Source organism: Pelecanus crispus, chromosome 12 (assembly GCF_030463565.1).
Source record: "Pelecanus crispus isolate bPelCri1 chromosome 12, bPelCri1.pri, whole genome shotgun sequence".
Lineage (NCBI taxonomy): Eukaryota > Metazoa > Chordata > Aves > Pelecaniformes > Pelecanidae > Pelecanus > Pelecanus crispus.
The window spans coordinates 20,297,487-20,310,092 of record NC_134654.1 but is presented as its reverse complement, the minus strand read 5'-3'; the positions used below and the strand labels follow the sequence as shown (position 1 = coordinate 20,310,092).

The window sequence follows — 12,606 nt, the reverse complement described above, 5'->3', positions numbered from 1 at the left end:
GGTCCTTGCTGGGACCCCACCCTCGGCCACATTTGGTGCATCCTGGCTGAGGCCACCTCTAAGCCAGCAGACGCGGGGTAAAGCCCTTCACTCTCTTCCCCCAGCCTCAAACTCCTCTGCCAGTGAGCAAAAAGACCAACAATACCCCCAGCCCCCCCGAAACATCTCCCCTGCATCTCCTATAGCGGCCAGGCGATGTGTGTACTCCCTTCTATCTTATCCAGAGCCAGCCAGTTGCTTTTCCTTCCAGAGCTTAAAAAAAGGAGCTAATTCTCACTGTCTCTTGATTTGTTTCTAATTTTTTCCCTTTGTGCACCACCTGGGGCTGTTCCAGTTGCAGGTACTGTACCACACCAGCCGCTGCTGGGCTTTACCTCTGTGCATCTTCTCGCGAGAGAAAAGGTTTTGCTGGAGTCAACTTTGCCTCATCATGGGCTTGGTCCTCCTGAGCTGCCGGGATGGATGCAGGTGGATGCAGCTGGGGGCTGTATCCCCTCCCCATCCCCACCTTTCCTGATGAGCGGCTCTGCCCTCACAGGGGTGCCTGCGGTGGGCCAGGATCCAGCCACGCCATTTCCTGTTCACTGGTGTTTGTGGCTTTTCCATCACCTCCCATGTCTGAGAGCAAGTCCCCCCAGCATCTGCCTAGCTTGGGGGCTCCCTAAAAAACCTACTGAAACCCACTAAATGTCATTTTAGGGGAACTGTAACATCTTGTCTCTTTTTCTACTGTTGCCCCACCCTTTCTTATCCAGAAGTTTAATTTGAGCTTAGTTAGATTAATTTGGGAAGGCATTAAAGAGAGTTAAAACCTCAGAACGGACATTTCCCTCCACCCTTAGGGCTATGAACGTTTGCTCCTTTTAGCCAGAATTCACAAACAACATCAGTTTCCCCAAAACTGCATATTTGGGGTAATTTATTACTGGGTGAAGGGGCTGGGTGTGGTTCTTGCTGGTGGCTGTTCCTCAAGACCAGGCTGCCTGGGCATTGCTTCACATCTTGTGCCACCCCATGTAATAAAATAAGGGGGAAGAAGAGCTTTCCCTTATTTTGAGTGATTTGAGTTCTAGGAAGGAAAAGAGTGCCTCTGTCTTCTGGAGCTGGGTGCTTATTTACAAGCTGTGGACCAAACACCATCTCCAGAGCAGGATCTTTTTGACATTTAGAAACATTTCATTAAACCTAGCTTCCCGTTATTTCTCATTTCCTACCCCTCTGAACTTCCCGCATCCAGCTTGCAACAGGAGCCGAAGTTTTAATAAGCTGGGAAAGGCCGATTTAATCAGGCTGCTGCCCAACTTCCAGGGCTCGAAGCGGCTCGTGGTGCTCGGATGGAGCGGTGGAGGGGTCTCCCATGCCAGCCCCCCCACCACGCAGGGGGCTTTGGGGATCGGTGTCCCTCCACGATGATGCTGGGTGATGCCAGGCGCTACCCAGGGACCTTAAGATGTGTTTCACTTCCACCTCCCCAAGCCCTTTGCATCAGGGAATTGATATCAAAACGGTGCTGGTTTGGGTGTTAGTGGCACCATGGCCAGGATTTCACCCTGCAGCCTCATCCCACCAAAAGCACTTGTTTTTAGCCTTAGAGAAGACCAGGGATACGTGGCTGAGGGCAGACATACAGTGTTCAGAGATGCTTTAAGGCAACATACGGAGTTTTCTCAAATTCCCCATTTATACCTCCTTTTTTATCTCCCGGTCTCTGCTCTTTTGGGGCCTATTGCAGCACCGGAACAAGCTGAAAATACAGCATCCAAAGGATGGTCCCTTTGTGGTTTTTCCAAGCAAAATAATTCTGCAATAGAGAAATTGTTAAAATGGAAGTCTGCTTTGGAGAGCAAAAGGAGGAAAGCCTCCAAAAGAAGAAAACTGATGACCCCCTTGATTTTTCCAGGTAGTAAAACAGGATTAAACCTGAGTGACAAAATCCTGGGGACTTGTTTCTTGGACTAAGAGGCCATTAGTGAGCTCTAGTCTTTGCAAACTTCCCCCTGAATCCCCTGAAACCTTTAATTCAGCAGTTCCAGAGTGGAAGTTGCCCGCAGAGGCGGCAGGGAAGGCAGGGTCTCAAGGTGCCGATGTTCAGGGTGCGGGATCCTGCAGCCATCCAGGCTTGCTGGGAGCCTGGCGTGGTCCAGGATGTGTGTCCAAGGGATGTGGAAGGGAGGGTGCAGGTTTTGAACTGCTGTGGGTTGGGCTGAAGCATCGCAGGTGCTCCGGGACAGCTGTTTGAGAGTTAAATCTCCCCCTATAACCGTGAGGGGGTCAGCCCCATCTTTTGGTGCCGTTCACACCTCTGCCTTCCTGCCCAGGGCAAGGAGAAGTTCCTGGCCATCCTCAACAAGTACATGGAGATTCACGGCACAGTTTATTACGAGACGCAGCGGCCGCCCGAGGTCCCGGCGTTTGTGAAGAACCACGGGCTGCTGCCACAGCACGAGTTTCAGCAGCTGCTGAGGAAGGCGAAGGTGGGCGAGAGCCAGCCGGGGCATCTGCGGGACCCTGCTCACCGTCCCCCGTTAACCAGCCAGCAGTGAGGACTCAGTTGCCTTGAGAAATAAAGCCTAATTAAAGGAGGGGGCGGGAGGGAGAGGCTGTTATCTGTGTTCCTCCCAGGCTTGCAGGCGCTATCAGCAGAGCTAATTAGCCAGGGGCCAAGCGGAGCACATCATTTCAAATCAAGATGTGTCTGATGAGTTTCTCCTTGCAGACTGTCCGCAGATGGAGCACAAAGTTTCCTGATTAATTCATTTATTGCTAAGTGGGGTGGGTTTTTTTTTCTTCCCACGGCTGTGATAAAAATAAACGGGATTCTCAGAGTGAGTGTGTGGGGTGCAGTCACATCCCGGTTGCCTTCAGCCGGTGTCTGGGGGAAATCCTGTTGGATCACCAGCCCGAATGGCTTTGGCACACCAGTATTTCTCCGTACAGGACTGATGCGATGGTTGTAGCCACCACGGGGGAACTTGCAGCTCCTGAACACCCCATTGCTTTGCACAAGTGGGCTGTGAGCCATGGAGCAGGGGGAGTTTTTAGCACATTTAAGCTATGGGGTGTTGAAATGCATGGAGCTGCCTTTAGAGGCTTGGTGTGCAGGACCAGAGCAGCAGAGAGGGATGCTGGTGGGTTATTCGGGAGACTTTCCTATGAGGTTGGCTGTGTTTGCTCACCAGCATGTGGGTTTGCTCCCTTGCAGCTCTTCATTGGCTTTGGGTTCCCCTACGAGGGTCCTGCCCCACTGGAGGCGATCGCCAACGGCTGCGTTTTTCTGCAGGCCCGTTTCAACCCCCCGCACAGCTCCCTCAACCACGAGTTCTTCCGCGGGAAGCCGACGTCGAGAGAGGCGAGTCTGGCAGGAGGCGAGCGGATGGGCTAGATGGAGCCACCCCCTTTACACTGGGGTTCGGGCCGGCCCGGGGAAGAACAGTTGCTAAACTGTGATTTTTTTTTTTTATTTTTTTTTTGGGTGAGACTTCCTCCAAATGTAGAAGTGCAGATACCTGCAGATGGGATCCCCTCTCCCATCTTCGCATCACCTCCATCCAGAGTGCTTTGGTGCAAGGGGCCCTGCCGTGGGTTTGGGGTTGCAAAGGAGAAGGTGGTGCAGGAGACTTCTGCAGACCACAGACGTCAGCTCCTTCCCCATCAGCACAGATCCACGCACACCCTGTACCCTGCTCCCAAACTGGGGCTGGTGCTCCTCTGTTCATCCTTTCGTACACCCAGGGGGACGCCGGGACCTCCACGGTGTGGCAGGGCTGTGAAATCCCTCCCAGGCTTGCCCATCACTGGGAATTCAATCTAAGTGAAGCAGGAAGTCTTTAAAAGTTAAAGGCTTGAGAAAATTGCCTCTTCTATTATTAATAAAGTGGATAATGCAGTGCAACACTCGCTCCTGCCGAGAAGGGCTTTGTTGGGGGGCCGTGCGGCTCAGCCCTGCCGCAGCCCAGCTCAGTGGCGCCCATCCTGGGTTTCAGGGGTAGGGCTGTCCTGCACCCCTGTGTCTGTCCCATGCATCCCCCCCTAATTAGCTGCTGGTGTTAGCACCCATCCCAGGTGGGTGCTGTGGTTGTGCTTCAGCCCGGAGCCGGGAGGGCAGCCAGGGGTGAGGGCTGTGAAATGCCCCAGGGTGTTTATACGCTGGAGGGGAAAGAGGTGAGCAATCTATCAGCAAAAAATTAGAAAGGACAGCAAGCTGCAGAATAAAATACAGAGCGTGCACTGCTCTCCTCCTGCAGCTGGCAGGTTTTCAGGCCCCTCACTTCACAGTGCCCCCAGAAACACCTCCTCTGCTCAGCATCCTCTCTCTTCCCTTCCTGAGAGGAGGTCTGGGGCTCTGGCTGCCTTGCAGCAATGTGGGGCTGAAAAGGCAGCTGAGGGGCTGAAACAAATGAGGTATGTCCCCAAAAATTGCCTGGTGAGAGGCAGGTGGCTGTGGGGTACTGGTGCATGGGGCTGCCTGTGGCATTGGGGTGATGCAGCTGCCAGCACTGCTCTCTCCCAGTGCCAGACTTCCCCAGTCTTCGGTGGTGATGGCTTTTCTCTCTGCCTTGTTTCTGGAGCTGGCAAACCCCAGAGACACGGTGCCTTCCTGGAGCTTTGCTGCTTTGGTCTATTTCTGCCACTCCAGACCCACAAATGGCTCAGGTCAAGGTTAGATACTCAGGGCTGCGGAGGCGATTTCAGTATTGATGGGAATGGGGCATCCCAACCCAGCAGGAATTTTAGAGCATCAGCCTGATGTCAGGGGGCAGCTGGGTTCAGAGGAAACCTTTTTCCAGAACATCTCTATGTGCAGTGGTTTAAAACCCGACGTGTCTGTGCCTGAGCCTGCTGCTCCTCTCTGCTGCGAGCAGTAGGCAGCAGCCGTTCTGGCAGGGATTGCAAAAACCAGCTCACGCTGCTGTGTTTTAGGTGTCCTCCCAACACCCATATGCCGAAGACTTCATTGGGAAGCCACATGTGTGGACTGTCGACTACAATAACTCCGAGGAGTTTGAAGCTGCTATCAAAACCATCATGAGGACCCAGGTACGGCTCAGAAGAGGTGGCTGGGCGATCTCCCCACTGCTGGGTTTGCGGGGACAGATATCAGCAGCAGTTGCTGGTGCCTGGCTCTCCCTTTTGAGCATTAATTGCTTTTCCTTCCTTGCTTCCCCTTGGAAATTATATACACGTGCAGAGCAGAAATCCTCCTCTCCCGCAGCTTCAGTGGGACTCGTTCTTTCATCTTGCTTTGGTAGCGAGCATCGTAGGTGTTTCCCCAGGGCAGCGCCGTGCCTTTGAGGGATCCCCTGGGAATCCTCCAGGCAGAGCCAGAGCAAGGGAAAGCTGAGATAAGAGGGATGAGATTTGGGACCAGGAGGTTGAGGTAGCTGGAGATGCATGGCAGTGCTGGGACCTGGTGTGAAGCAGAGATAAACCCAGAGAGCATCTCCCTGCAAGTACCCCGAGAGCTACTGACCTCTGCGCCTGCCGTTTCCCTATTTCACTGTTTATCGTTATCATCGAGCAAATCAATAGGAATAGCCCCGGGAATTGCTTCTGTGAAGGATGAAGGGAAGTATGGAGGGGCGGGGGAGGTGGCCCCCCACCCCGGGAAGGCAGCACTCCAGCTGCGTTGCCCTGGAAATGCTCCCTCATGAATATTTACCTCCTGCCCTGTGGCAGGAGCCTTTCAAGTTGTCCAAATTATTACAGTCAATTTTCCTGGAGGGGAGAAAAGTGCTGATCTCCGTTTTGCTTGCAATTTGCTTCACTCAGGATGAGCCATACCCTCATGAGGACAGCAATATGCTGTGAAACCAGGGCTCTGCCTTGGGCTGCAGGGGGCCGGGGTTTGCGGTGCCGGGTGGGATTTTGGGGGGGACAGGGGAAATAGTGGCTGGAGAGGTGTCATCTTTGCTTTTCTCCATGTTAGAGGCTGCAGAGGTGAGTGTCTGCGGCAGTCTGGGGACTTTATTCAGCTGATGTCACCGTGCTGTCTGCCCGGGTCTCGCACCTTATTGTGGGTGATTGCTGCAGCTCTTCACCTCACATTGATTTTCTCTACGAGTTTGCAAAGACTGAACAAACCCGACTTACAAAACCAGTTGTTGTTTTGCACATTCATTCCGGTATCTCGATTAAAATTAAATTAAAAATAATTACATCCCTGCTGCTGTGCTGCTGGGCCAGCTGTCAGCGCTTGACCCTCCACCATCTGGGCTGAAGAGACAGCCCCGAAGCAAAGACAGTGCCATGGGCAGCCTGCCGGGAGCTGCCGGTCTCTGTTTCAGGAGAGAGAAGGAAATTTTCAGTTTTTCCAGAAAGGAGAAAGAAAATAGTGAAGGCTGGTGCTGCCGTGCCATTAAAATAATTTTTATAAGATTGGAGAATTAAGGCAGGGGAAAGGGCTCTGCTGGCTCCTGAGCAGCTGTGTTGCACTGCGGTGTCAACTGGATGTGCACCATGTCATTTAGATGCTTGATGATAATTATGGGTTAAAAAAAAAAAAAAAAAAGAAGAAAAAAGGATTTTAGGAAAGGATTTGGTGGTGTGATGGGCACCGGGCAGGAGGAACCGATGTGGGGACCCGCTGTCTCCAGCACCGGGAACTCACCAGGAGTGTGCTGCTGCTGTGCCGATCCCTGTTTTGCCCAAAAACGAGCCCCCGTCTCCGCTCTGCTCCCCATTCCCACTCTTCACGTAAATGCAGCTGTGGTGCAGTCACAACACGTCCTGCCTCCCTCCCTTAATTAACATTTCTGCAGTTGCTAAACAGCTGACGGAGGGCAGGGGAAGCAGAGCTGGAACAAGGGTGTCTGTAGCACCGGCACGGCGTGCGGGCAGTGTCGGCAGCTGCCTGGGTGGCCAGGCATCCCAGGGCGGCTGCTCTCTGTTTTCCATCCCTGCGTGACACCACGTAGAGTCGTATAAACTCTGTCTCCTATGGGACCACGGGGCAGCTAAAGCTGCCACCCATCGCTGCGGGACCAGGGACCCCTACCCTGAGGTCTCCTCCTACGAAGCATCCCAGCCGCTGTAATTACCCTCGGCTGCCGGGAGGTTGAAGTCCTAAATTTGCCTCCACTGGATAAAACCAGGCGCTGACGTCCTGCTTGCACTGCAAACATGCAGTCTGGAGAGAAGTTATTCCTTCCCACCAAGAAGCAGGCTGGGTTAATCACACAGCTCGCCTCTCTGGGTTTTTTTAAAGATACTGTATAAATCCTCCTGGAGCAGAGCAGGGAGTGAGTGTGAATAACTTAGAGCAACTTCTTTTTTCTCTCCTTTTTTTCCCTTTTTGTCTTTTAAATAGAAACGTCTGCTTTTTTAGAGATGCTGTCAAGGCAATTAAGCCTAAAAATTGACCTACCTTACAGGTTTAAAAGCCTTATTATGGGCTTTGGCTTCAGGAATCCCTTGGTATCTTGTCTTTAAAATACTGTTTGTTACAGCAGGAATTGAAAACAAGGGTGTTAGCAGGAGGAGGCAGAAAGCCGGTGGCCGGGCAGTTTAGTGTTGCTGTTCCCAGCCAGGTACTGGAGCTCTGAGAAACTATTTTACTGACTCCTGTCTTTCCTGAAGGAAAAAAGGGGTATTTTAGTATCAGAATATCTAACAAATTTGTCTGTGTTTCAGAATAACCACCATCAATTTATTTTTTCAGTCAAAACATTTCATTTCAACATTACTGGAATGAAATAATATGTTTTTGTTTCCCATCTGCCTGCCTTTGAAAATACCCTGCCAGTTTATTGAAAGAAAAGCTTGTATCTGAAATGATGCATTTCCCTTTGCTTCGCCAACCCAAACAGATTGCCAAACCTGAAACACAGCATTTTTCCCCTCCTTGATGGGTGGAAACATTGGAAATTGAAAACTGACCTGAAACAGATTCTTTTTTTTTTTGTTGTTATATGAGTGAAAAATCATTTATCCCACAGCTTTAGTTTTGCATCTTCCAGGCAAAACTCGGTAAAACGTTTTGGGGGATATGGGATGTTCTGAGAAGCTGTGAGAAGTCTCCTTTGCTCTGCCTCTGCCATCCGCTTTTCCCGGCAGCAGCCATGCTGTGCCGGGTGCTGGGAACCAGGGTGCCAGGGACTGGGACCCAGGGTGCTGGGACCCCTCAAGGGCTTTGGGAGCTGGTTTCATGAACCTGATAGTAATTCTGATATGGTCAAGCTGACAAACAAGCTTGCCCTGGTTTAGAGCATTATGGCTCAGGGGGATTTGCTGATGCTTCAGCAATATTTGAGCATTGCTTTGTGGCTGCCCCAGCCTGCCCATGGGTCTCCGGCCAGGTTGCTGCTGGCGTGGCTTCACAGCCAGCCCGATTTATATCGCAGACACCCAGAGCTGCAGCTCGGGGCGGGATGTGCCATCCTTGCACCTATGGCCCTGCCCTTGCTCCGGCTGGGCTGGCAGAGCATCCTTTGGTGTGTTTGGAGCCAGCCAGGTCCGCTGGCAGGGCTGGCTGCTGTATTTGTGCAAATAAAGGAGTTGAGATGCAGCTGGCGTCCTTCACCAACCTAGATTTGCTTGAAAGAAACTGCTTCCTTCTGGAGAGAGATCTGAATCCTGGCTTGGATGTGGCTTGGATTTGCAGTATCCCCCCCCACCTCCCCCCCAAAGAAAAGCCCTTGTGCTTCCCTCCCTTGTCCTTTTGGAGGTGGCACCTGCTCCAGGTCACCCTGCAACTGCCGGGGGAGGTTTTCGGCAAGCCATGCCTCTGCCATTCATCCACCCTTGGAACAGTTTTGGGTATCCCTGATGGCTCCCTGACCCATTTATAAGGGAAATGGAAATCATGGAAGCACCAAACTCCTCTACCCCAGAGATCAAATCCCAGCACAGTCGCATGGGGCCAAGAGACAAATTGCATCCCCCTGGGAGGGGTGATGCTGGGAGGCTTGTCCCGGTGATGGATTACAGCCATTAGCCAGGGGATAGAGGCTGGAAAAGGAGAGAGGTTTGCAGGCACCACCATTTTCTTGGCCTTCAGCTTTTTCCATTGTCAAAAATAGTCCTTGCACAAGCAATTTAATAGACCCAATATTCTGGTGTAGTGAAGGGAGAAGGTTTCATTATATTAAAGTCAAACATACAGGAATATAATGGAAAATTATACATTTCAGACTATGCTTGAAAGAGTGGCGTATTAAACATCACAGCGAAAATAGCTGGTTAAAGTGTTCCCAGCCTGCTGTTACATGCCGGCAGAGAATTGCATTATTTTTCTACTTATTTGTCTGATGACGTTTGGATTTTTTTCTTTCTTTCTTTTCCTTTTGAATGAGGGAGACTTCTTGCTCTCTTCAGCTCCAGGACTCTTGCTGAAGACTATAAAACCAGCGCTCTTGTGGCGGTATCCCCGTGGGGCACTAGTAATTCCCCATTTGGCTGATGGAGAGCGCTGGGGCTGGAGAGCTCTGGCCCTGTGTTCCCCACCGATGCCTGGGGCAAAGGATGGCAAAGTTGATCTTCACCAACCCCTTCATCTCCCTCCTGTGGCATCCCATGCATCGCTCCACCGGGCAGTGGGATGCAGTGGTCCCCACCTCGGAGCCCCCCCGCTCCTCCCTCTCAGGTCTCCGGGGAGAGCCTGAGCTCCTGATGTGGGGAGCAGCATTAACAATGTGGCTGTCCAGAGGAGGCCAAGGCTGTCAGATAATAATTAAACAATTATCTTCCTGAAATTGGCATTTTCTGTCAGATCTGGGTACACGAGCTGAATCCTAACAAGACCAGGAGAGGGGAGTAGCGGGGAACAAGAGCCTTTGGGGGAGCCCCATGGAGGAGAGGGGCACATGGGGGTGTCAGGGCTGGAGGAGTGGGGGCTGTAGTGGGCTCCGGCCACAGCCTTCTGATGCCCTTGGACCTGACCTGGGAGCCAGTGGGCAGGTGGGATTGCACCCGGAGCATCACCTCCAGGTACACGTGCAGGTGCAGGGAGGCTTTCTGCCTCTGCCCCGCTATGGATGTGCTGCACCCCACCAGGTACCACGGTGGTGTTTTGGAGGAAAGAGACTGTTTTCCAGAATTTTGTCTGCACCATGCCTGGCACAACAGGGTCCTGGGAAAAGCCCCCCAGGATCGCGGCCGTGAAAGCAGTGGTAAGATGAGACCGAGGACTGGTGATGCTGAGCAAGGGGAGGTTTGTCTCCCCCGAATAGGTGCCAGGCAGCACCCAGCACCCGGCCTGGCACAGGCGTTGTGTGACTGAGGCAGGCAGTTTTGCTTTGCGGAGGACTGCCCCGGTTAACTAACTGCCCATCAGCAATTCAGAGGCAGGATCAGTGCCTGTCATCGTGTCAGCCCTGATTAGCGTGCACTTCTGTAATTAGATGGAGCAGCTGTGATTTCCAGCCCTGCTGAGATCTCAGGTGGGATATTTATGGCAGGGAGGTGCTTAGAGGGAATCTTCTTGGCAGACTGAGTCTTTAAGCTTGGGTTTGACAGGTACTTCAAAAGGAGATAGCTATTTTGGAGGGGGAGAGATCAGAAAACAGAAGAAACAGTGTTTTCCGGATGAATTATCATTGGGGTGTTTTTGCTTATAATCCTTCTTTTGCATGAAGCTCTGCAGAGATGCATGGGGGAAAGGGGGGTTCCAGGACCAGCCCCTTCCATGCACTGATGTCCTGTGGCTCATGTAACATCTCTCTGGAAAAATAAGGGAGTGTGGAAAAATCTGTCTTCCCAGAGCAGAAAATTCCTTAAAAAATAATTTGTTCTGGAGGGAAGGGGTGCATCAGTGACACAGCCCTTGAGGCAATGCTCTTCCCACAGGGAAAATCACTGCTGACCCCCATCACAGCCGTCAGCGCTGGGCAGCAAACCCTCGGAGAAGTGGCAGTGGGGAAAGAGATTTCTTTTTCCTCTACTGTGCACAGCTGGTCCCAGCCCCGGGCTTTTCACGGGTCAGGGGGTTTGGTGGGTTGTAGTGCTGGGGCAGCAAAGCCTGGACCTTCTTCTCTGAGCAGAGCCGTGCCCAGGTCAGAGCAGGCGGGAGCAGAGGAACAGGGGTACTCGACCAGACCCAGGGCACCACCAGCGTGCTCTTGCTCGGGATTAGCTTGGCATCTTTACCAGTCCTGACTCCTCCTCTGTATTTTAAAATCACCACCACCCCTTGCCCGCAGCTGCGGAGTGTTTCTTGGGCTGAAACAATTATTTAATTGGAAGTGACCTATTGCTTGAAAACTGATTTTATTTTATAACTTACCAACAATGAAGAAAAGTGAGACAAAAATGGAACAGGGTGACTTTGTTTTCACCAGTACGTGGGTTGAACCCAAATTAATCCTTCATCCTCTTTCTCTCAAGTGCTCTGTGGCTTGTGAAGTTTTTCCAGTCCTAGTTTTCTGCCCTGCTTGCTTTGGTGGACAGCCACAAGCCGTTGGCTTCAGTGGGTGGGGAGAGCCGTCGCCCAGGGCACTGCTGTCCCCAGCCTAGGGGGAGGGCACGGCTGTCCCCTCTTGCTGCCTGTGCTCTGCTCTTCCCCCTTCACAGGTGGACCCTTACCTGCCTTACGAGTACACATGCGAGGGGATGCTGGAGCGGATCCACGCCTACATTCAGCACCAGGTTGGGGAGCACCCCTGTTCTCCAGGGGCATCATTCCCGTTCTCCCATGAGTCAGTCCCTATTCCCCTGGGCAAAAGAAACCATTGACCCAATGCGGCTCCCCAGCGAGGGACCCCAGGTCCCAGCCCTGTGCAGCCAGTGGCCTGATCGCAGAGACCGCCAGGAGATGGGGGCTGGGGGAGATTTGTCATGAACCAAAGATGTGGGGGGCTGGTGGAGCATGGCTGGGGGTGCTGGGGCTGGGTCAAGGCCTTTCTGCTGCAGAGAATAAGGCAGCACTAGAAGAAGAGGTGGCTGGTGCCTTCATCTCCCACAGCAGGAGATGCCATCCATGCGTGCAGGTGACCTCAACCTGAGGAGCAAACTCAGCAGCGCAAGTGTCCTTCAGTCCTACCAGCAGCCTCCCTTCCCCATCCCCAACATCTTGCCCTGTCCTACCAGGCACTGACCTGTTGTCTTCTCTCCCACTAGGATTTCTGCACCACGTCGTCTCCTCCTCTGCCTCCCAAGGCCAAGAGTCCTGCTATGCAAAGCCCTCCAAGCCTGCTGGCCCTGTCCCCCAATGCCACTCACCTGGTGTGGTCCCCCAGCGCCAGCCGGGACCCCCACACCTGGCCCCCGGTGGACTCGCTGCAGGTGTGGGTGTCAGAGACCCAGCATGCCTGCACCGAGACGTGCCGCCGGCACGGGCTGGTCTGCGAGCCCACCTTCTTCAGGTTCCTCAACAAGAAGGAGGTGTTTCTCCAGTGAGTTGTGCTCTTCTCAGCAAGGTGGTGGTGGGGGCCATCAGCCAGACGATGCTCCCCCTGCTCCCCCCATCCCTGTCACCCATTTTCCTCCTGTTCTCCCTCCTGAAATCCCATCAAGCTACCTTCATGCCCAAGGTGATGTAGGCAGGGCGCTGCCTGCAAAGCAGCCCGTTGCTTGCATGTGTTGGCCTTGACCAGCTTCACGCTTCAGAAGGCAATGATAGCCTTTCCAGGCACGTTTCCACCTCTCTACCACCCTGTTCCTGCTGCTCTGCCA

General features: G+C 52.9%; 1 protein-coding gene across 2 annotated transcripts in view; it reads left to right on the top strand.

Annotated features, from left to right (window-relative positions):
• Positions 1 to 12,606, top strand: part of MGAT5B (alpha-1,6-mannosylglycoprotein 6-beta-N-acetylglucosaminyltransferase B) — a 69,830-nt gene that overhangs the window by 56,305 nt on the left and 919 nt on the right. For both annotated transcript variants that reach the window (XM_075719878.1, XM_075719877.1), the window contains exons 12-16: positions 2,319 to 2,474; positions 3,203 to 3,349; positions 4,921 to 5,037; positions 11,506 to 11,580; positions 12,052 to 12,326. In XM_075719878.1, coding sequence (XP_075575993.1) covers positions 2,319 to 2,474; positions 3,203 to 3,349; positions 4,921 to 5,037; positions 11,506 to 11,580; positions 12,052 to 12,326 — 770 coding nt within the window. The remainder of the gene's footprint in view (positions 1 to 2,318; positions 2,475 to 3,202; positions 3,350 to 4,920; positions 5,038 to 11,505; positions 11,581 to 12,051; positions 12,327 to 12,606) is intronic.